This window comes from Poecile atricapillus, chromosome 1 (assembly GCF_030490865.1).
Source record: "Poecile atricapillus isolate bPoeAtr1 chromosome 1, bPoeAtr1.hap1, whole genome shotgun sequence".
Classification (NCBI taxonomy): Eukaryota; Metazoa; Chordata; class Aves; order Passeriformes; family Paridae; genus Poecile; species Poecile atricapillus.
Window position 1 is genome coordinate 82,427,980 of NC_081249.1, and position 23,732 is coordinate 82,451,711.

Below are 23,732 nucleotides of genomic sequence, written 5' to 3' on the forward strand. Positions count from 1 at the left end.
AATGTGAATGAAAAATAGAAGGCTGGTTTGTGTGCAAACTTTGTTTGGTTTTGTTTGCTTTGGTTATTAGTTTGGTTTTTCCCTCTAAGGTAAATATTGATTGAAAGACCAATCAGTTTAGAACTGGAATCATAATAAGTTATTATTTTGTTATTGGGAATTATTATATATTATATATGGGAAGTATTATAGCCAGAGTCATATAAACTGAAGAGTCCAACTTCGCCACTAAGATGACCAAAGGCCATGTCTATAGGAGAAAGTTCTACACCTGTATATATATATATACCTAGGTACTGGTCCAGGCAGGATTTTCTGGCTTTTAGACTAACTGATGTGTGTTCATAAGGGTTAAATTGTTTGACTGTGTTTAAAATGCCAAGTAGCAAAACTATGTTTTTTGAGCTAATGCCTAAACTATGGCAAACATTTGTTTGCAATGGTCTGTTGTCTGACCAAAATCCTATTGTTCTTTTATTACATAAGGCAAATAAGAAGCTGACATTTTATTAGAGGCCTCACTCTCAAATTGACAGTTGTGTCTTACTACAACATGACAAGAAATCACTTTCTTGTCACAACTGCACTGAGACAATCTAGGTGTGATGGCAACCGAGCACTGCAGCTCCTGCCCCGGTCATGGAGAACGTGACCTTGCAAAGAGCTGAGAGCCTATGGGCACACAGGCTTGCAGCCTGAGCCCTTAACTATAACTAACAGCTGCTCCTCTCCAGGACATCCCTCTGGCCACCAGTGGGTGAAAGCCTGGCTTAAGAAATACAGTTTTGGTAGTGGTCCAGAAGCAGCTGTTGACATAGTGAAGCAGAGATCTGCAGAACAAAAGCAGCTCCGCTTATAAAGCCTTCCCTAGGAGACAGATTAATTAGACCCAAAAGGACTCTTTCCTGGATCAACAAAAACAGTTAAAAATATATTAATTTAATGTTAAGAATAATAATTGACAAAATTACATACATGTTTTTTTTTTCTTTGTCTCTGTTTTGTCTCATTTAATGCTAAATTCAAAACAGCCTGTAGAAAAGGTTTTCCTTTTGCTAAGGATCAAAATCAGTTTCTCTCAATTCACCAAAAATTTCTGTCTATCTCAGTTTTATCACAGGTAAATATCTTAGACTAGTCAGACTAAAATTTGAAGGGAAGTGTATAAAAGGCTATAATCTGAAACATGTTTAAGATAAAAACCTTTGTGCTTTGGACTACTGTAACAAAGAATATCCTCTAGGAAGTTGAGCCTGCTGTGAAACTGAAAGATTCAGAGAAAAATAATTGGCTCCATTATTTTCAAACAAAACCTAAATGAAACATTTTTTATCTCTTTCTCGTATTTTTCTTTTTCTTGTATTCATGAACACATAATACTTTTTCATTTGCTTTTCATCCCCATCCTATTATTAGAAGCTGCATTTTAATCATTTGGACAAATTAATTGAAATATAGTACAAATATCAAAGAAATTTTCTACAAAGCTTTTGTATAAATAATTTGAGATACGGGAAGTACTAGTTTTGTATTTTCTTATCTCGCTCCTGTTGATTGCTAATGCTGTAAGCTGAAGTAAAACTACCAGTTTTGAACTTTATATTGGTTGTTGTCCATTAAAGAGCCACAGTCTACAGAGAAATAAGGGTGAATGCATTTAATATACTATAAATAATTTTAGATTATTGAATAGGAAAATCTAGCTTTAATTTTACTTATTAAAAGCCTAAACAATAATTGCATGCTGAGTATTAGTGCTGTCTATTTATTTTTTTATTGCAATTTTATATTAATCTTTTGAAGAACTTTCCTGTAACCAAACATATGATAAGCCACTGATCACAAGAACACCATCAAGAAATCCTTGTAGTCTCATGGCATGTAAATCTCCAGACATGTAAATCATGTACATGTACATCAGCTCTGTATCTGTACAACAATGAGAGGCAAGGCTGGATTTAATGTCAGCAACGACACTGGAACGGGATGGTATCAGGGTAATTTAACTCATGTTTACATTCTACGACTTGTTGAAAATGTAATCTTTTCACGGTTATTACAAAAAATCAAATAAAACTAAAAACCAAGCTAGGTCAAACCACAACAATGAGCCATGACTCTAAGGTGTTTATGTGTTGCAATTAAAACATTTACAATTTTGATTTGAAAGATCCAATGTTATAGAGTAAGAAGAAATCTGATCGATTTGTCTATAGGAAAAAAACAGTGAAAGCAGAGAGAGACAAGGTATCAGAACTAGGTAAGAATTACACGCATGTGCCTGTGTGTCCACGCCTCCCATTTGGCCACATAACCCTTCTTGTGTGCCCATGGGCTCTGCAAAAGACTGTCACTGACTTGGAGGAGTTTACCTGGTGATATCTTTTATACACTCTTTCCCCATGTTGGATTTTGTCACATTTGTCACCTTATGACATTCCTGTGGGTGTTAAAGTCTTCTGCCGCCCTAAGCCCTCGACAGAAGCAGCCGTGTCCCCCTGGACCATGGCACAAGGGCAGCAGCAGTGTGCTGGTGGCCAGCCCGAGCTCCTCACTGCAGCAGACCTCTACTCCAGCACTAACTACAAACAGGGCTTTGGACAGTCCCCTGGGTACTTCCCACACTATGTGCAGGACCTCCCTACCCCTGCATCTGTCCCGTGATACTGGGTGTCTGGTACCGACCTCATCCTTTCTTTCATGGGTTCCCTAATGCTTAGAAAATCAATTTGAAATATCCACACACTGTTTTCACTGCTCTTAAAGTCCTTTACTTTACCTGTACTACATGCAGTATATCAGGAGAACCTGACATAGTTGGACAATATCTGACTGCTCCCTTGGGATATGGGGCTGTGGTTGGCTACTTTGTGCTTTTTGTCAGCTATCAGAGACACCCAGAATTGTTGTGTTTTCACAATGCCTTACTGCCAGCTGTAAGTGGGCCTTCCAAGGACTGGAGCAGCACAAAAAATTAATCCTAAATTCAATTAAATACTATCCCGTAAGTGAGAACTTCACAAGTCCCAGAAACCTTTATCACAGACATGAAGAAGTAAATCTCCCCAGTCAGCAAGAATACAATGAATACTCTAGAAATTTATCTTACTATTTAATATCTAAATTTCTTACACAAAAGCAATTGAGGACTTCTTAAATAGCATTGTATAATAATTCCCAGACAAAAACTGCATTAAAATAAAGTTACAATTGAACATACATATCAATAATTTAAGGTAAAATACATTACAGGGATATTTATTTAGCCCCAAGCAAGATTTACAAACCCCAGAAGTTTACAGATCTGGTTATAGTGAAAACAAAACCAAGGGAGATTAAAAATTGGAAATGTGAAAACAGCTGCCTCAGAACAGTGAAATATGTTGGCCACTATGAGAGGCAGCATGCCTTTGGCATCAGATCTATTGAAAATATTCAGTTTTCTAAAGAGAAACATTCCTTGTGTAATTCTTTGAATTAAATATAATATGGGAACCTCTACTGAAGAAGACACTCAAAAAATCTGGCTTCGAGTATTAAATAATTTAAGAGATTTATGAATAAAACTGTTTTATAATTATGTTTACTTATGAATTCTTAAAAAAACCTGTTTATAAACTAAGTTATGTCACTTTTAATAATTCATTGCTGTCTTGATATAGAAATGAAATCTCAGCTTTTGTCATTAAAATTCATCTTGGTATGGAACAATTACTTGTGTTTCCAGACTTTGTTAATTTTCTGCTTGGAAAAAAATACAGACTATACTATCGTGTAAGCTAAGGGTCTTAGGACCCCAGGTCACATCAAATAAAAAGATTTAGGGGTCCTGTATCATCTGAAGCTATAGAAGGATTTTAAAAATTGCACACAATTAACTGAATGCATGAACATAATGAAACCACTTAAAATCATGAATTATTTTTCTACTTAATGCAGGACTCTTGTCCCCAAAATACATTGCCAACCATGGTGCTCACAACCATTATTTATGCTCAAAGACAAGCTAAACTCATGTAGTGCATACTAAAGATCAAATAAAAGCCTGGCTGCCCAGCAGACCTCCGAGTACTTTACAAATGAAAATAGACTGATACAACAATCATTGGACATGCACAGCTTCCACTGAAGTCACAAAATGTATTTTAGGATTAAACCGCAGTGAAAGAGCCTGATTTTAGCACATTACTCACTAGAAGACCCCTTGGCTTCAAGACCCAGTGAGCTCAGCAGGGATGCTTTGGTGAATGGGAAGTGCTGAACAGGCTTCTCATCAAATTTCACAATGATCTTATAATCATGCTCCATTACTCCTTGTGACATCACACCTTGTTTTACAAACAATGCCATTATAAAGGACCAAAGTGATCTGCAATACCATAACAGCAGAATAACCTAAAGGAAAAAGGTAAAAAAAAAGCCAACCCAAAACCTTGATAAGCAATGCAAATGCAAGTGGTAGAGTTAAGGAGAACCCACGATGCCTGGTTGTCAATCTTATGCTTTAATCGCGAGGTCAAGAGGCCCTCTTCTGCTGTCATTGTCACAACAGACCATGAACTGAGAGTGAAAATCTGTGGGGAAACAAGGAAAAGATGTGAAAGCACCTCTGTGGGCTTGGAAAAAACCTCTCACAGAACTCTCCTTTATGATAAACACATTGGAAGAGTAGTGACTCATGTCTTGGTGACAAAGCTCCACATTCCTCTGAAGTGCAGGAAAAAGTGATCTTTTCTGCCCAGGGATAAAAGCCCAGGCCATTTCTGCAATGAAAAGGAGGAGGAAGGAGAGAAGGGGCAGAGCAGGGATGGAGAAGGAAGGGAGAGCCTCAGAGAGCCAGGACTGCCCCTCCAACCCGCAGCTGAGGGACGCTGATCCCTTCTACGAAACTGGAGACAGTTGGCTGCATGGCTTTCCAAGGCTCTGGAACAAGCAAAACAGGCAAAGGGGTTTTGCAGCCCTTGCCCTCTGCAGTCCCAGTCCACTGCCTGCTCCATGCTCTAAGTCCCCTTGTTTCCACAGCCCAGTGGAAAATTTGTCATTAGTGTTTCACTGAGGTCAGCTTTAAAACTGGTGATGCTCCCATTTTCTCTGGAAATAGAAATAGAAAATTAAACACTGCATTCTTTCCTGTACAGAGTTTGAATATGAAACTATTAAACAACCTAAATCCTATTTTCTTTTTGAATATATTTACCTATCTTTTTATTTTTTTAACACTACCTACAACTTTCTTGCTGGTGGCCATTAATTATTTGGATGTTTCATACCTTCCTTTGAGCTCATATGTAGTTTCCCAGCCATTATATTTTTAATTTCACATGCAGGATTTTAATACATTGTCTACTGCAGCCATAAATCACTTAAATATGTTAGAAAGCAGATTGCTCAGTAATTGTCATTTTATTTACTATCCCGATGTAAGCAATTTAAATATGACTCAGTTTTCAAACTTAGAAACAATGTAAAGTGACTTAGGAGAGAATGCAGTATAAGTATAAACAGCAATCAGCAGTCATTGTTTTCAATTCCATTAGTAGTAATGTTTTCTTAAAAAAAAATTACTAGGACAACTTTGTGAACTGAACCACTTGCGACTCAATGAATGCTGTCAAGGTCTCAGTATCAACAGCTCTCACCTTGTGGTTTTCCAGATCTAGAAAGGCTAAAGGAGACAACATATAGCATCCCTTGGAAGTGGTAAAGGAAGCTGAGAAATATGATGTGCTCTTTTTCAGCCTTTCTTGGCGAAGCGATAAATACATTGAGAGATTTCAAAGGCAAAATCTCTCCTAAATACAAGAATGGGAGACTGCAACTAGACTGTCAGGGGGAATCTACCCACGTGACAATGCAATTCCCTCCAATTTCTTCACAGCAGTTAAAAGTCTATTGTAAGAGGTACAGCAATAACACCAGTGGTAAATACTGACTTTTCTGTAGATGTTTTCTTTCAGTCTCTTACCGTAAGACTCAACAGACAGCACAGTATCACATCTAGACCTTTATTCACACAGAAGAGAAATATCAACCATTTGGTTACTGTGTTTGGACACAGATTAGACAGCCTAAAGCCTTCCTGTGTCAAGCCTTTCCTACTGAGTTTATTGGCATTGCCAAAGAGAGGATATCAAACATAATTGTATTTTTATATTTATAGAAATTTTATGCCATATACAGTATACTTATAAAATTTTTATGTGTACTATAATATATAGAATTAGTAGGCACACTAGCAGGCACATTGGCTTTAAGTCACCTGAATCTGGGTGGAAGGGAGTATAAATACATATATATAATATTTACCTCTACCTTTATCTTAGTTTTTTTTCTCAGCACCTTCAGATTTTCCCATGCCTCACTATAGTACCTACAGACTTATTTTGAAATGTAACAGAAAAATCTCCAATAGAAGCACATCTAGAACTGCATAAACTCAACTTATGGGGGTAATCTGCATCCCTTTTTCAGAAGGGCACATTTACCAGAATTGATTTCTCTCCTTAACTTCTCCTAAAATGATTGTATTTCTGACAGTCAGCTGAAAGTATTGGCAGTGGAAAATAGTTCTGTTGTGCTCCTACACTTCTGACCCCCTCTAAAGGCCAAGGAATGAAGCATCTTATGGGGCTCCTGTTTACAGGATGTGCTAAGAAAAGTGACCACAATTCAAGAAGCAGAAAGTATCAATATGAGATATCCCAACTTCATAACATGCAAGATAACACAAAAGCACTTTCAAGTGGAAATAACTTGGACTTTTTCTGAAATCCTATGATTTTGAAGCAAGATGTTTCATTTGGCACATGAAAATTTCTACGGGGACTAGATGGCTTTGAGAAAAAGTCCATTTAGTAAAACTCCTTGAGTTTCCATTATAAAAGGATTCAAGCAGAAAACAGATGACCACACTTCTGACTTCTTTGAAAAATACCTTGGAGGTGAAGGCCCTGGATCCAGCCAGGCTTGCCCCTATTCACATGCCAGACTGAGTTCCTTTATTCTAGAGCCAATGATGCTTCCTTCCCAGTACATTAAATTCATCTCATCTAAGGTACTTCTTAGACATAATGGATGCAATTTTATCTGAAATGAAATATTTATGGGGAACACACAGACAAGACAGACTATGGCAGTTACTGCACTCAAGATAGTCAGCATTTTGTTTTGCAGCAATTATTTCCGTCATGCTGCAGATATTTCTCCTCTTCTTGGGTTATTTTATGACCATCCTTAATGGTTAAAATTTTTGAATAATGGCATTAATTTAAGAATTCTTTATTCCAATGCAGGTCTGACTCCTACCATTGAAACTTAAAAGTTTCTGTCCAATAACTAACACCACTTACATTGCTTTCTCATTACTTTCAAAACATAATTACTGTCTTACTTTTCTGATCCTTAAAAGTGGCTGAACTGTTCAACAATATAATAAGAAGAGAATTATGCAAATTTAAGGACAGAGAAAGTACCCACTGCCTGTCAGAATCTCTGCTGTCCCTGTGGGCCTGTTCAGTACACCCTGCTTTTGAATTTTTGCAAACATAGACTGCAGAATTTACACTGTTGCCAAATCCAGTCAAGAATGATAACATGAACTATTTCCTGGTACTCAATACTGAGAAGGATTAGAATCATGGAATGTCTTGGGTTGGAAGGGACTTTAAAGATCTTCTGGTTCCAACCTTCCTGCCATGGGCAGGGACAAATTTCATTAGAACAGGCTGCTCAAAGCCTCATCCAACCTGGCCTTAAACACTTGCAGAGATGAAGCACCTATAGCTTCTCTGGGCAACATGCCCAGTGCCTCACCACCAAGTGAGTACAGATGTTTTTTTTTTTTCCCCCTATCATCTAGTCTAAACCTTTTTCAGTCTAAAAAGCAACTAGCAACTCATCATAAAGGAAATACTTTACTCTGAGTAGTCTTCCCTTATAAAGAGGATGAATTTCTAAGATAGATGCAAATTTCAGATATTTTTTTCACAGATGCAGGGCATACAGTTGACAAGAATAAAAATAATGCAGGTACATTACTCTTGGGACACAAGCTGGACTGGCTGTATATTACTCTCCAAGCCATGTAGACAGATTATTCTGATTCAGACATTGCTTTGATAATTTACATCAGAGGCTTCTTGAGTAGTTAAGGAGGCGGGGAGCACCACACAAAATTCTGCACAAATATACACCTACACATGTGTAAGACAATGTGAGGTTTAAAAGAGAAACACTGAAAAGTATGGACATACACACACATAAAAACTCCTCCTACAATCACCACTGAAGTGCCCAACTGTACAAAAAACTTCTAGCACTCACTTCACAAATGAAATAACAGAACACCAAAGTATGAGGGTTTTCCATCTCTCTCCCCATCCCCATTTCACACTCACTCCCTGTTGCCAAATGTCTGTCTCTGCAAGCCAGCAAAATCCCCACTAATCTGAGTTTCTCTCCAAGAAAATGAAAAAATTCTTGTCTAGGAGGCATATGCATTAAACTGAGATTAAAGTAACCTGACTCATAACACGTGTGTTACACATTTTTTTGTGTATTTAGGCACCAAACAGCACTGAAGCAACAATTAAACTCAGTATTCAGAAATTTTCTTAAAAGTTTGTAAAACCTGAATTTTCTGCGTAATTCTAAGCTGCAAAACATTTTAAAGCAAATGTGCTTATTAAATGAAGTGCTAAAGTAATTATTTTAAGTGACAAAAGTAATTATTGCTTGGGTTAGTCTCACATGTTTCCCTTGAAAACTGCAAAGGGAATTAGAATGTCACAAGAAAGTCCTTCAAGATGTCTGATAACAAACTTTACTGAAAGGTGACTTATGCCAGACCTCAATGTCCATGTATACACCTCAAAATATAATTAAACTGAATTTTATGAGAAGGGATGAGTCACATAATTCATATCAGGATGCTTCTATTTAGTTTGAGTTCATGGCTTAGAAAACACTGACTATAATATTGTTGAAACCATCTTCCACCCTGAAACCAGGGGATAAAGTTACTTCCTATTCAAGATACTAGAGCTTCTAGAAGAAGATGGATTGTCATGTTAAAATTCATGGAAATTTTACCTTTGTAGATAAATGAAGTTATATCTTCAAGCACTTCTTCACATTCAACTATAGTTAATATTTAATTAAAAAAATTCAATTTACTTCAGCATTCACTTAAATTTCTAATTCAGCCATTATACAGTAACCCATATAGGTGAGAGAGGATAAAATCAAAGATAGTGTATCTTCAGGGCATTTTTCTGTCATGCAAAGGTTTTCCTACTCAAAATTAATATTGAAAAGAGGGTTTTTTTTGAAGCTGACATGACATATGGCATTATTTCAGTGACTCTGCAGTTAATTAAGTATTTTCAATGAGTCTATAATGAAGTATTGAGATTGACAATGAAGTCTAAATCTGATTCTTATTTCTCTTGTCAGCTGCCATCTTAACAGCCACAAAAAGGCAAGTAATGTAAGAAAGAGTGATGTAGATCAAGATAATGGAAAAAAGGGGAATTAATTGTAGAAGTAGATCAGTAGCAAAGATTTTCAGAGGCACTGAGTTGACTTGCTGAAAAACAGTTTTATCCCAGACACAGCTTAGTGTGTGATCTGAAGTACCTTATTACTTACCCATCACAAGCAACTACCGTCTAAGAACGTGTGGAATATGATAGTTGTGATGAGATCTCCTGCAGATACCCTTTGCAGCTCTTAAAATCTGTCCCTGCGGAACCCAGATTTCAGTTTCCAGTGGCTGCATGTGTGTGTTTACATCCGTGTGTGAGTGTGCACAGATGTCTACTCATCTGAATTTCTGTTCTTAATAATTCGATGGTCACCTAAACATCAAATGCACTTCAAATCAGTATTTTTATCTTCATTGAAGACCCCACATATGACCACTCTCAGCAGGCAGAGTTCAGATCCAGGAAGGCACATGGAGCAGGGTAACTACTCACTGCTATAAGTGAAATCCTTAAAACTGCTGTGCATGCAAGTGCAGCAAATAGGAGTAGATCTGACTAGATCTTCCCTCTACCACTTTGTCCCTCTCAATTTAAAAGTACACACTTTATGTTTCATTTCTCACACGCTGCTGTCATTTTCACCCATAGCGAATAAATGCAAATTAACTAACTGATTATCTAGAATTTATTATCTTGCAATTTCCTATCTTGCCTTGAAACTCTTAACTTTGTTATTTTTCTACTGGAATCACAAATTTAAGTTGTTGGTGATTTTTCCCATTTTTCTTTCCCTCCATCAAAATAACGACTTTGCTAACTTGCCTCAAGAATTATTCCTGAGAGAAACTCTTGGCTAGCAATAAACCAAAGGCAGAGACCTCAATGAGTTTCTTTCTGGCTTCATTAGTGGCTCACCTGTTGAGCTGGGGGGAGCAGTTTGATGTCTGCATAGCACTTTCCAGTAGCTGCCTTGCAGGGACACCAGAAGAGTGCTCTCTATTCATCTTGTCTTTGTCCATCAAGCCTAAGTTAGTCATAGATATTCCTCTACAGCTGGTGAGATGAGGCTCACCTCATCAACAAAGGGTGAATGACCTCAGAGAGAATTACATCTTGACTAAGAGACCTCCGACAAGCAGCTTAGCCAATGGCCTCATCTGAAGAAAACATTACTCTTTTTGTTTCTTTTTGCCTAGCTCAATATTATAATTAAAAGCAAATCCCTGTATGTGTCAAGAACTATAAACTTTAAAAATACAAACCATGAAAGACTGTTCCTAACACTCACTGAGAATTTTGTGCTGACAGCAGCCACAGCACTGGGCCAAGAAAATCCCTGATATGCTGGTGTCTCCTGTGATATTTATCAATGCCAGCATAATGCCAACCATAACGGTTGTCACTTTATATCAGACTTGCTATTCTTCCTCAGCATGAGATCTTCAGAAGAAGGCGATAATCTCTGCATCCTTTGGGAAAACTTCATCACTTTGTATCATAGAATCAGTCACAGAATCACAAAATGGTTTTGGTTCCAAGGCACCTTAAAGATCATCCAGTTCCAAACCCCCTGCCATGGGCAGGGACATATTTCCAGGAGACCAGGATGCTCCAACTCCCGTCTCACCTGGCTTTGAACACTTCCAGTGATGAGGCATCCATAAAGTCTCTGGACAACCTGTGCCAATGCCTCACCACTTTCTCCCTTGTCAGCAGAAAAACTGACACCAGAAACTCTCTCTTCAATTTGTCTCTTTCTAACTGAACACTGACACAAATGCACCTTGAACATGCAGGATAGATTCAAAAGCGAAACTATTTAATTTTCTTCTTTTCAACAGATTCAAGAGAAGTTCTGCAGAAAACACCAGGAGAATAGACTTTATTTTCAGACTGAAACATTTTACTTGCTCAGTATTTTTACAGAAATTACTTCAAGGAAAGGTTAAATTTTAGTATTCATATTTTCTAGGGACATAAGCTGGACACACAAGGATTGCAACGAACCTATATTTTATTATTTTAAGCACATGAGCATTGGTAATATTGACTACATCACGGAATGTCAGCCAGTTAATGAAGTGCTTTGTGTTTTTGGTCATGTCTCTACATGAAGTAATTTACCCGAAGGCAGAAGAAAAACAGATTTCTAGTGAGTTTTTAAATTCTAATATACTAAAATGTGTTAAACTGTTTGGATGAAAGAATATTTTCGTGAAGAGTCTTCAGCATCTTTAATAGCCCAGTCACTCAGGGCCAGTTTGTTCTGTAACAGCCTCTAAAGCTGATGTTTTTTAGTTACTAAGAAGACTAAGAGAGGGAGTGCCAATAGGATAGGACAGACTTAGATGAACTGTATGAAAAGAAGGAAAAAAAATATCTGACACTGAAGGTAACTAAAAAGCAAAACAACAAAGATATAAACCATGTCTTTGCAAAGTGCAATCATCAATAAGAAGGAAAAGAGAATATATTTTAAAGTAAATAGATAACAACATACAGGAGCATCTCAGTTCATATGATATACGAAAGGATGTCGCTGTAAAAGAATTAAAATAGAAAAAATGTTGGCACGACTTACCGCTTTAAAAGTAAAAATTGAAAGTAAACACAAAACATCTTTGGCATGAAATACATTTTTTTCCAGATGAAAATCACAATAAAAATGTAAAGAAGAAAGAGATTGAGAAAAGAAACACTGGAATGAGTTCAGAAATAATGTCAACCTTATTCTGGTTCTACGGTGAATTATCCTTGGGCACCTCTCCTCTCACTTAGCAGCATACCCCCTTCTAAAAGGCCAGGACATATCCATACATGTCTTTGCCACTGAAAGAAGTTCTTGTTTTCTGAAAAAGCTGTTGGGTAAGGGCAAAACCAGAGTTATAGTGAACTCTAAGACAGGGAAGGAAATTTGGAACCATCTGTAGCCCATATTTGCCAGTTAAATGAGCAGCTGCAAATGTTAGTCCTGTTGCAAAAAGAAAACCAACTCTTTATTTGCATTCCCAACCAGACTTATCAAGGACTACCTTGGCAAAACAGTAAAAAGTGGAAAATAGTGAACTTAAATTAATAAATTGTCAAAGGAAATTAATTCATAATCTCCAGCATGAAGAATTAACAGACACACTTTTTCCATGTGTACATAAATATGACTAAGCACAGCAGGCTGTGTTAGAGCAACAAAAAACTAAGCAAGACCTGCACTACTAATGCAGCTTAAAGGACTACAGAAAAAAACTCCCAACCACATAACTTTGTGTCCTCACATTTAAAATCTAAAGAAGAAAAGGTGGGTTTTAAAAGGAAATCACACTTTCTCTGCACATTGACAACTGTATATTCTTCAATGCAGAATGTACTATTCAAGGAAATTTAAAGCTTGTTGATAGAAACAGAGTTAAATATGGCTGAATGAAAAACTAAGTACTTAAAATGAAACATTCATGAAAATGGGAATTGAGAAAGCTCAGGAAGGAAACAGCAAATACACTCTAGCAGACAAGGATGACTACATTAAACACAAGCAAATCTGCAGAAAAAACATTAAGAAAATATATCCATAACTTGTTTCATGCATAGATGCATGGTAAGTGCTGACTATTTTAGACAAAGACAAAAAAAAAAAGAAAATATAAAATATATTTTCTTTTTATAAAATATTCAATGTTGTACAGGTTTCACTATGTAACTCTACTGGGAAAGTGATCCTTAAATTGAACAGAGGAATTAAAATGTCTTTTGTGTTTGATGGGAAGCCTACTAAAACTTGACTTTACAAGAACATTTGTAACCCCTGGTGCTTCAGCTGTGGCATTTGATGAACCCCAGAAATATCTGTCACTGCTGGGGAAACATCCATGAACACAGAGAGAGTCACTCAGGGACTAGAGTTAATTTGCAGTAGAGTGGAAGCTGCGGTGAGGACAGCTTAGGCAAACAGATAGGAAATGCAGTGAGATGAGAAAAGAATTTGAAAGTTAATCAGAGAGATTTTTTTAGCCACTCTTTCCATTTTAAATATGCTTTAGGGGTTTTTACTTGAAGTAAAGATAATATGAAACATGCAATGAAATAATAAATTTAAAGGCTTTTCTCCAACAATATAAAAATAAAGGCGGTATATTCTAAATAATATGCAGTAAATAGAGACACAAAAGCTAAACCTAAGGCAAAGGTCTTGCATGGCCAGACAAGTGGATACTATATTAGCACTCGTGCATTTGTCCAAAGGGTACCAAAATTGTATTTATTAGATCAAAAGCAAGGCAGAAAACAGCAATCTCAACATTTAACCCTGTACATTAACTGCTGACATAGCCTGGAGCACTCAAGGATTAGTTTTGAACACAACAAATACCATTTGGTGTGCTGCATGAAGTTGTGTATTGCAGCCACACAACCCTGTTAAACATCTTCACTAACACAGAAATCTCTTCAACAAAGAGGTAATTTCTTGCTTAGTGAATTCTGGCACTTTTGTTGAAGCAAAACATGTTAAAACTACAAGAAGGGAGAACTAGTTTTGACAGCATCATCTGTCATGCCATCCCTGGAAACATTCAAGGCCAGATTGGATGGGGCTCTGAGCAACTGATCTAGTTGAAGATGTCCCTGCTCATGGGTGGAAGTTTGGAACTAGCTGGCCTTTAAAGGTCGCTTTGAACTGAAATTGTTCTATGAGCTGGATAACCTCTCTTCAATGGGCACTTCACGGATAAGTAAGGGAAGCACAGGACTGCCATTAAATCAGCTAGAGAAAACAATTTACTATTCTTCAACATAGTAAAAAACCTCTATGGGTAAGTAAGAGAACAGTAGAGTTGGAGATGACACTAAAAAGGGGGGGGGAGGAAATGAAGCCTTTAATATTGCTATTTGAAAGTCTTTTAGGTAGGAGAACTCTGGTGCGCTATCAACTATTATGAATAAATTGAGATTTAAAATAAAAATTTCTCTAGTTTTGGAACAATTCTTCTCTTGTGGTGTCAAGTGAAAAAAAAAGGCTCAAATACAAGGAGAAAATATAATATCATAATGTTGAGGTTTTTATTTTTCATTCTATCTCCATTTTCCTAACTTAAAAGAATGGACCAAGCTTCTTGACAAAATTCACTCACCGAGCTTCAGCAGGACACACTATGAAACACACCTCTAAACTTTTTTTTCATTTTTACTCATCTTCATAGTGGTGGTGTTTTCTGCCTGAGGACAAGGAGAAGATTTTTTACCCTCCGTGGTGAGAAGGACAGTACTCAGGGCAAGTATCACTATGTGCTTGCTATGTCTTTTTGTTTTCCTCTCTCTAAGCTGTTGGCCACTGTTGGAAACTGGATCCTCAGCAAATGGGCTTTGGTCAGATCCAGCTTGGCTGTTCCGAGATTATGTTCTGTTTAATGCACATGCATGAAATGTAACTCTAATATCTTGCATTCTCTGGCAATTGGATATGGTGGCTTCCAGATGAAAGCCAACTGCTGTAATGCAACTTTATCCAAGTACTTAAGCTACATGCCTTTCTAACAGCTGGGGAAAGGGCTAGTCACATTTCAAAGTATATCAGTAACTTAGACAAAGATGAACAAATACAATTATTTTCTTTTTCTTTCATTTTTACCTAATTCCCACAGCAGCTGGAAAGGTTAAAGGTCTGAATCAGGAATCTATATGACTGTTGTACCAAAAGAGGAGACAAGTGTTTGTACTCTGAGGCAGGAGCAGGAATAAAAAAGGGGAAAGTGCTAAAAAGTATCCATCACTTCAGAGTCCTTCAGAAGTGACTCCTGGATCTTTCATCTAATATTTTCAAAAAAGCAAATCTTAGCATCTGCACCTCAGGCAAACGTGTAAGACAAGGGGTATTTTAAAATAAAATCTGGGGCTGTTTACAAAAGTTAGGTCTATTCTAAAGTTCTGTGGCACCTCCCAGAATTAGGAGCAAAAGAATAAAAAAGTGAATTTAGTATCAGTTTCCAGGAGTTGCTTAAGCGCATTTCTTCAAAAATTTCCTTAGCTATTGCCTGCAAAGACAGACACTGACTATCACAGTGCCTCTCGTTCTCACACTCTGTGTAAAGCTCAGCTACTCACCTCACAACAGGCACCAAGCAACAGCTCTCTCAGAAAGAGACAAAACACAAATCCTTTCACTTTAACAACTTTTGAACCTCTCCAGTGTCAGCTGCTCTAATCAAATGTAATCAATGACCTCTTTCCCCGTGTGCGAGCTGGTGAGGGAACTGGTTAAAAATCTTGATGGAAAGATTGAAAGCACATGGAACTTCCAATTGCTTGAACACTCTTCCAGGGGCTGTTGTGAGGCAGTAGCTGCAGAGGTACTGCAATGCAGCACAGCTCAGCTCCCAGACCACTGACACAGGAGTGTTCTGCACAAAGCTTAAGGCTACACTTCACCTTTTCACACTGCTGGGGTGGGGGAAAGGAACATGAGCTTTTGAGACTAACACGTGCAATAAAGCTTTTAAACAGCTTTATTAGGAGACTAGTACTCTGTCTGTCCCCACCCCCAAGCTCTGTCTTTCAGGACAAATTGTCACTATTTCAACCAAAGCTCCCTTTTCTTAAAAAACATATTTTAGCTTAACTGAAAAAATGCTTTTTATTCTTAACTCCTTCCATACTGGGCTATACTTGCAATTTTTGCCATTAAACAACAAAACATGTCCTGAAGAAAAACCTAGAAATGTAAAATGTGTTTCCCTGTGTGGTATATATTCCATTTTAGTTTCTACTTAATTGTTTAATAGGGACACACTGTTACATCCTAAGATTATTTTTCAGGCTCAGGTTTTTGGTTTTTTTTTATTTACTTAACATCTTTGCAATATTTTAAAAGAGATCTGAGAGTTGTTAAGCTGTGAGGAAAGTTAAAATGCTTCTGATTATTAAAAATTGGAATGCAAAGCCAAATATAAGAGATTGGTTCGTCTTCTAATTTTTTTCTAAGTAGCTTTTCATCCTTAAATTATCTTTAATTTCATATCAACCACGTGCAGAAGAGGTGAATTTCACAAGAATATGAAAGGTTATCTTTCTGAAGCCTGCAGGGACTAGTTAGTGTGGACTGAATACATCAACTTCCATATGAACTACATCCACAGTGATTATTAAGAGATCATGATCCTTAACCATTAATTGACCTCCATTTACACAATACATGTGTACATAACATACAGTACACAGGTTATTTTCAGTTTTTTAAATAAAAGTAAGGAATCACTCAAAAAGCCCAGAGTTATGGCTTCTGTTCGTAAATATGTACTTCTAACTGCTGAGCTCTGATTTCTTTTTAACTTCTGTGATGTGTTTTCCCCTTGCTCTTAATAATCTCTCCATAATTTTGCTCAAGGTATTTACATTTCTGTTTGGATTTTCGTAGCGCTTTGCCTCTTCTGCTTCTCAGAGAGAAGAGGGAAATAAAGGTGGTGAGTGTAAATAAGGAAAAAAGGGAATGAAGAGCAAAACTGATGAATTGGTTCTTCATTTATACTATCCCTTTTATTTCCATTAAACAACTTTGCACAAAATCACTATTTGTCTCTTCTATTCTTCCTTTATTCACAGTATCTGTGCTCTTTTTATAGCATTTTCACCAAGACCACTTTCATCTGAGGGATGAGCAGTGTGCTTCAGCTTAGCACCATCACCAACCTCAGCCCTGACAGCATTCAAAAAAATGTTGTGATGCTGTTCTGTTTTGTCTGAGCTCATCTCTGCATTTCTGTATTCCCAACAAGATGACAAAAAAACCACCACAATATTGATGGGAAAAACTATTCAAATTGATGGCAAGCACTAGAGTTTTTTTTTGGTAGGAGTTACCATTCTTATGAGATTTGTTGCCAAGTCTCTACACATTAATGTGAAGGAAGTTCATATGAGGCTTTGAATGGGATTCTGTTTGAAACAAAGAAAGAGACATTTAAACTTTGAAAGCTGTTTCTATAGAATTCACCTAATTTTCTTCCCACAGCATAGCATATTATTTATTTGTTGAGAAAATACCAAGATAAGCATACTGGAAGCTTTCCATTACCGCATAAAAGTCAGCTTTTTCTACTCACGATTTTAGTTGCTAATCATCCGTATGCTTACAGTATTGACTGGTACTTATATCATCATCACTCAATACCTGAAATGTCAATAGCTAAAGGGTTCATTGAATGGCTTTTTTGTTGTTGTTGTTGTTGTTGGGTTTTTTGGGTTTCTTTTTTTAGTTTTTTTGCAATGACATCTAATGTCTTAATAATCTGAAAGATATTAAAAAAAGGTACTGGTTAACATTTGTAGTGGCTATTCCTGGATCTCCCCAGAAAAACCTGAAGTTGTAGTAACAACTCAGAACTTCCAGTGTGAAAATGGAAGAAGCAAGCTACCAGCCAACTTAGCTTATGTACTTTACTAGACTTGGAAGCGTTAAAAATGAGAAGCCCCTGAGGGAAGCACAGCTGTACAGTTTTAGGACTATTCTATGACTGTGTTCCAATACATGCAAAAAGATAAGATACAGTAAATAAGAAATCAAGTATAAATTTCAAATAAAGGATAAAAAGAGTTCTGTAATAACTCCAGAATTAAATTAGTGTTTAGTCTCATATAAAGTATGTTTTTGTGTAACCTATAAATATTAAAATAATTCTCTGTGAAGGTTACTTAACTCTTTAAATTTTTTTTCATCTTTCTTCGGTGTTAGGGATTTCTCAGGAAACAATTTTTTCATTTTACATCTGCTTTATGCAGTTTGCATTAACCAGAATCTCAGACTAAAGTTAAATATTTCAACTGTAACATAACACATGCTGGACAACTACAGAGTACCCTCACTACCTTTAAAGATTCAACCATTTACTATAAAAAGACGAACTTTTGGGCCCTGTTCTTCACAAGCTTCACTTTCTGTGGTGTGTTTTGAGCTATTTGGCTAAAAGAGAAAACTGGCTTTGCTTCACTGACAAGAAGTGATGACGTTGGGAATAGTCTGCCCTCAACAGGGTTTTTGGTGAATGGAGCAATGACATAGGACAAATGGAATAAATGTGTAATAATATAATAATAAATATAATAAATAAATTATAATAATATAATAATAAAAGTATAATACGTGATGGACTTAAACAGCGTCATCTGAATTGCATGTTCACCAAAACTACATTTGACACAGGACCGAGTTTCTAAAATGTAGGGTACATGTATGTCAACTAAAAGTTCAATTCTAATAGGAAAAAGCTGTCAAGTGATGTATTTTTTTGTGTATTAACAGCGGCACAGAACAACTGTGACATGCCACTGATTGCTACAAGTACCCAGACACCATGGTGATAATTGCAGTGTAAAATCACCAGACAGCAAACAAGATTGCTGGAACTAATAGGAACATGGTTTCATTCAGAACCCAGTGCAGATCTCTATCTGTAATGGAATTGCTTTTCAATACTTCTTTGAAATAATGCTGATTATTACTCATGCATTTTTATATTAATATGTTCCATTTATTTAACTAAAGATAGATACTTTCAATTTCATTTGCTCTCATCTGCCCATTTCTTACTATGGCCTAATTTATCCTGTTTGGTGACTCATGTACAGATAAACTAATAAATGGATACACTTGATTCCAGATCTGAAGCACAACTGTACATTTCACTAAAATAGAAGCTGTTTTTCTCCTTGAGTGCTGTCATCAGGATCCAGAGAAATGAAGGAAAGTACCATACTGGATAAATTCTGGAAGAACTAATTCATCTTCCCTAAAAGAACCTGACTGAGCATGTTATTAGAGCTGTTGTTTCACCTATGAGACCTACATATCTCCTAGGCTGGGCACAATCAGACAGAATCAAATTCTGAATTGAGCTAAGAAGTGCTTCCTGAAAAATGACAACGGTGCCAGCAAGTCTTCACAGACACTTGTACTTGCTGAATTAATCTGGAAAATACTTTTAAGTAACAACTCAAGGAAACCACCTTGATTTCCAATCAGAAGGTAACACTCCTCTCACAAATTCCTTGAGAACCTCACATAGTCAATTGGGTCACTGCGCATGGACAACAAGGAGTTCTGCCCTTTAATTATGGACTCCAAATCAGTCAGTGCCTACTTCTGCCCACTGAAACTAACTTAACCTCTAGAAAACTAAGTATTAGACAGCAAAATGTGAATGAGATACATCCCACCTTAAATGTCTTACATTTTTCTGAATTTCCTGCTCATGCTTTTATTTAGAAAGCTGTCATTTTCTCTAATATTATCCAGTTATCCAGGCCTAATTGCCCTGAAGGTACAAGGATGCAATCATCCAAAAGCAATAGTGGGAAGCTCTACACATTCTGCAGGAAGCATTTATCCTTGTGTAATTCTGACTGTTTGATGCAATGTCAGATCTTCCTGGAATTTCTGTTCACTCTTAACCTATCTTTGCACTACCTATTTCCAGGAAGAGACTAGAAAAGAACATAAAACGAACACTAACAAGAATGATTAACTAAGTTTTGATTACTGCGTTATTATATGCACACTTGAAGAGCACTCTTATAGTTAGTTGCATCAAACGCTTCTAAAAGCCAAGTCTGTACAAAAATACAGCCATTTCCTTGGGACAAAACTGTCACTTTAATTTTCACTCCAGATGACTGCTGATGATAGCTGGGAAACTTGCTATCTACAACAGCCTCATCCTGTTAAATGAGTGGCTCCAGAGCACTTCTCTTTTGCCAGCTGCTTTCCAGGTGGTTATCTCACTTACCCTCCGGCTGGTATTGTGCTATGATCGTTACCGTCTGCCCCGCTCCTTTGAGCGCAGCCGCAGCCTGCTCATGGGTAGCACCTCGCAGGTCAATGCCGTTCACCTGCGCAGGGAACAAAGACAACAACGCGTATGAGAAGTTTGACATTGGACAGGGAGGCACAAGTGGGATTCTATTGTAAATATCCGATGGATGTGAAGGTCAGATGGATGCCCAGATGCAGAAGCAAAGTACAGAATCAAAAAGGCTGAGAGGAAACTCCCTGTGACCGACCAAGAGGATATGCACCAGTGCCCCTCACCCCATAGTTTGACTGTGCTTATCCATGCAGATTCTCTGACCACTATTTTTGGGTATTTCCTGCTCTACTGAGTTTCTGTTTCTGGTTACCTCTTCATCTAGCAATATCACTTAATATATCAAGTTCAAAAGAGAAATTTTCTGTGATGCTTGAAGGTCACTGAAGAATACGGCAAACAAAGAAGCTGCTCCTTCAGTCAAACTCTGCAGGCGCAGTCAGTAGCATCAGGAAACCCAGGTATACATACAGCATGTCTAAAAAAAGCTGCTGGATGCAGAACTTTTATAGCAAAACACCTACTATATAATCGACGGTTTTCTGCTCATGCAACCCCTCCAACTATTGCCCGGAAATATCCTCTATCTTGCACACTACAGCAATGGAGTTGCTATCAGACACAGCTTCCTCAGTTCTGGCTGTTCAACATCCATACATCTTTCCATATGGTTTCCTTTTCTTAATCATTTTTGGCTGCACAAGAAATGGAAGAAGAACAGAGTAGAACAAAGTAGGAAATCCACCCACTAAAACTCAGGAGCAGCTTCAGTACTCTTTGGATTTGTGTTTCTGATACATGTTTTGTCAGCAGTATCCCAAGGAAGAGACAGGATTCACATACAGATTTATTAACTGCTCCAGTAACTTGAATCCTGCTTTCCAGTGGGAGCATTACTGTCTGCCTGTACTGAAGCATGTGAGGTGTCTTTTATTTATGTATTCATGTTTGTATGCATGTATTTGTTTATTTATGTATTTATCTGTCTTTCCTCTCACTTCTACAGGTTTCCACTTCACAATACTTTAGTGAAGAACAGGAAGCTTTTGACATGTAACAACCTCAGCAGGACAGAAATCCAATTCTGATTAATGAAGATAAGAAAAAGAAAGGAAATAAAGGGCAGGGAGAGGGAAGAGAACAATGCCATATAAAGCAAACATGCAAACACTAGACAGCAAAACACTAGACCCAAATTCTCAGCTAGAGCAATTATTTGTGTTTATGTTTACTATTGCAAGATGGCTAAGCACATATTGAAAAGAAGGGGTTTTTTACATTTACATTTTAACAACTTTTTAAGGATTACAAAAATAAATTTGATTCCATAGAACTTTTTAAGTAACAGCTGTTGAGTCTGTCATGAATACATTTATTTGTGACAATAATGTTTAGAAACTGGACCATCTTAACTTGCTGTCTTCCATCAAATTTTGGAGAATATGATGTTTTGAGAACACAATTATTATTTATCATAGAATCACAGAATCATAGAACAGTTTGGGTTGGAAGGGAACTTTAAAATGCTTCTGCAATGAACTGGGACATCTTCAACTAGCCCATGTGGGTCAGAGTCCTGTCCATCCTGACTCCAGTGTTTCCAGAGATGGAGTGCCCACCACCTGTCTGAATAACTTGTGCCAGTGTCTTACCACTGTCATCATAAAAAATTTCTTCCTTTTTTGCATGACAAAATCTACTCCTTACTAGTATGTGAACAACATTTAGACTATTACTCTTGGAAAAACTAATTTGTGCTAGCAATTATATAAAGCCCAGGAGAAATCACAGCTTCTGATCCAGAAGACTGCATGATGCTGTAGAACTGTTGACTTTATATAGAAATTATGAGCATGGGGTAAACATAACATAATCAACTTCATAATTTAACACAGGAGTCCTCAGTTGTCCCATCTCCCTGGGATGTTACAATGGCTGGTAGAAGCTTTCAAAAAAATGAGCCAAAGGTTCAAAAGCTTTCATAAAAGCTGTACACTGAAACCTCTGGGAAACACTTGCTGAAATTCAGTCTAGGAATATATCACCCTAGACAGCAGTAATTAAGTGCATGCTAAAAGAACAAAAGGAGAGAAGCACAAATTCCAGTGCCATAAAAATCTATCATATTTTAACCTACAACAGTGAAAATACCTAAAGAGGAAAATAATGTCAAGTAGGACTCTGCAACCCCTGTTGAGAGTACCAGCTTCCTGTAAGGAATACAAATTAGGGTACTGCTGCAGAAAATGAGGTGCTGTTCCCTACTTTTTCTCAGTGATGGTGTTATGACACTTGATGCTGCATTGTATTGAGCACAGATGTACCAGCACTACAATTACTCAGTAACGGAGCGCCGTAGCCACAGTTTTGTTAAGTGTGAGCAGAATCCCTAAATTTAAGAACAGTGCCTATATCATGACATAAAGGAAACATCAGCCTTGATTCTGTGTCTGAAGAAGACAACTTTGAAGTCAAAGTCAAGTAACCTTTCCTTTAAGAGAGAGTTTAGTTTTTATCTGTGTGCTTTTCCATTTCCTAAGTGGAGTCCCTGAGAGAGTCCCACAAAAGCACAGGATAATCTGAAAAGGGAACACTCCTGAATTCCTGAGCTGGCAAGATGGATGTGGATTACGTCACCTGGTCAGCATTAGAAGGATCCAATGGGAAAAAAAAATTAAAATTTCAGGCTTAAGCTCAAAGACTATGAGAGGACACAAGCCTTTCTTAAGCAATATAGGAAAACACTGTGATGGTCTGTAAAGTCGTGTTAATAGTACAGTAGATTCAAAGATTGTTAATAAAACCCAATAATCTCTCTATAGATAAAAGGTGAGCATGCATGAAAGAATAAGGAAATCACATGCTTATTCTCCTCCTCTGAGAAACAATATGTCTATGTGAGCTAATATGTACAATCCTAATAACACAGAAAGACTGTGAATGCAAGACAGGAATTTCACTGAAGTTGTTATAAAAATATTTTTCACTTCTCCACAGAAAAACTAGAAGCCACTGACTACTTTTTGCCCTTTGCACCCTTGTTCTAGAAGAAATGATTGCCTAAGGTACAAACACAACACATTGTAGTGAATGAATTTCCCTAAAATTAATATCACTTTTCTGTTAGGATATAGCAGGGGATAGACACTTGGGGAAAACTTAGAGGCCTGAGTGGCTGAAATCAAAAGAGCAAGGAAAAGAAAGAGAAAAATAACACATAAATTGTATCTTCTGCATTTTTTATCTAGTTCATAATCAAGCTAGGCAAACCAGATTAACCAGATTAAGCAGGTAAATCACCTAACTCCATTAGGTTGCTGAAACAGTGATCAGCCTCTTGAAGACACACATCTGCAGAAAAGAAATCATATAACCACTGCCAAACAGGGAGGGAGAGTTCTGT

At 37.2% G+C, this 23,732-nt stretch overlaps 1 protein-coding gene across 1 annotated transcript in view; it reads right to left on the bottom strand.

Annotated features, from left to right (window-relative positions):
- DLG2 (discs large MAGUK scaffold protein 2) overlaps positions 1 to 23,732 on the bottom strand; it is a 420,316-nt gene that overhangs the window by 175,123 nt on the left and 221,461 nt on the right. Inside the window, exon 11 of the mRNA XM_058830779.1 lies at positions 20,252 to 20,354. Coding sequence (XP_058686762.1) covers positions 20,252 to 20,354 — 103 coding nt within the window. The remainder of the gene's footprint in view (positions 1 to 20,251; positions 20,355 to 23,732) is intronic.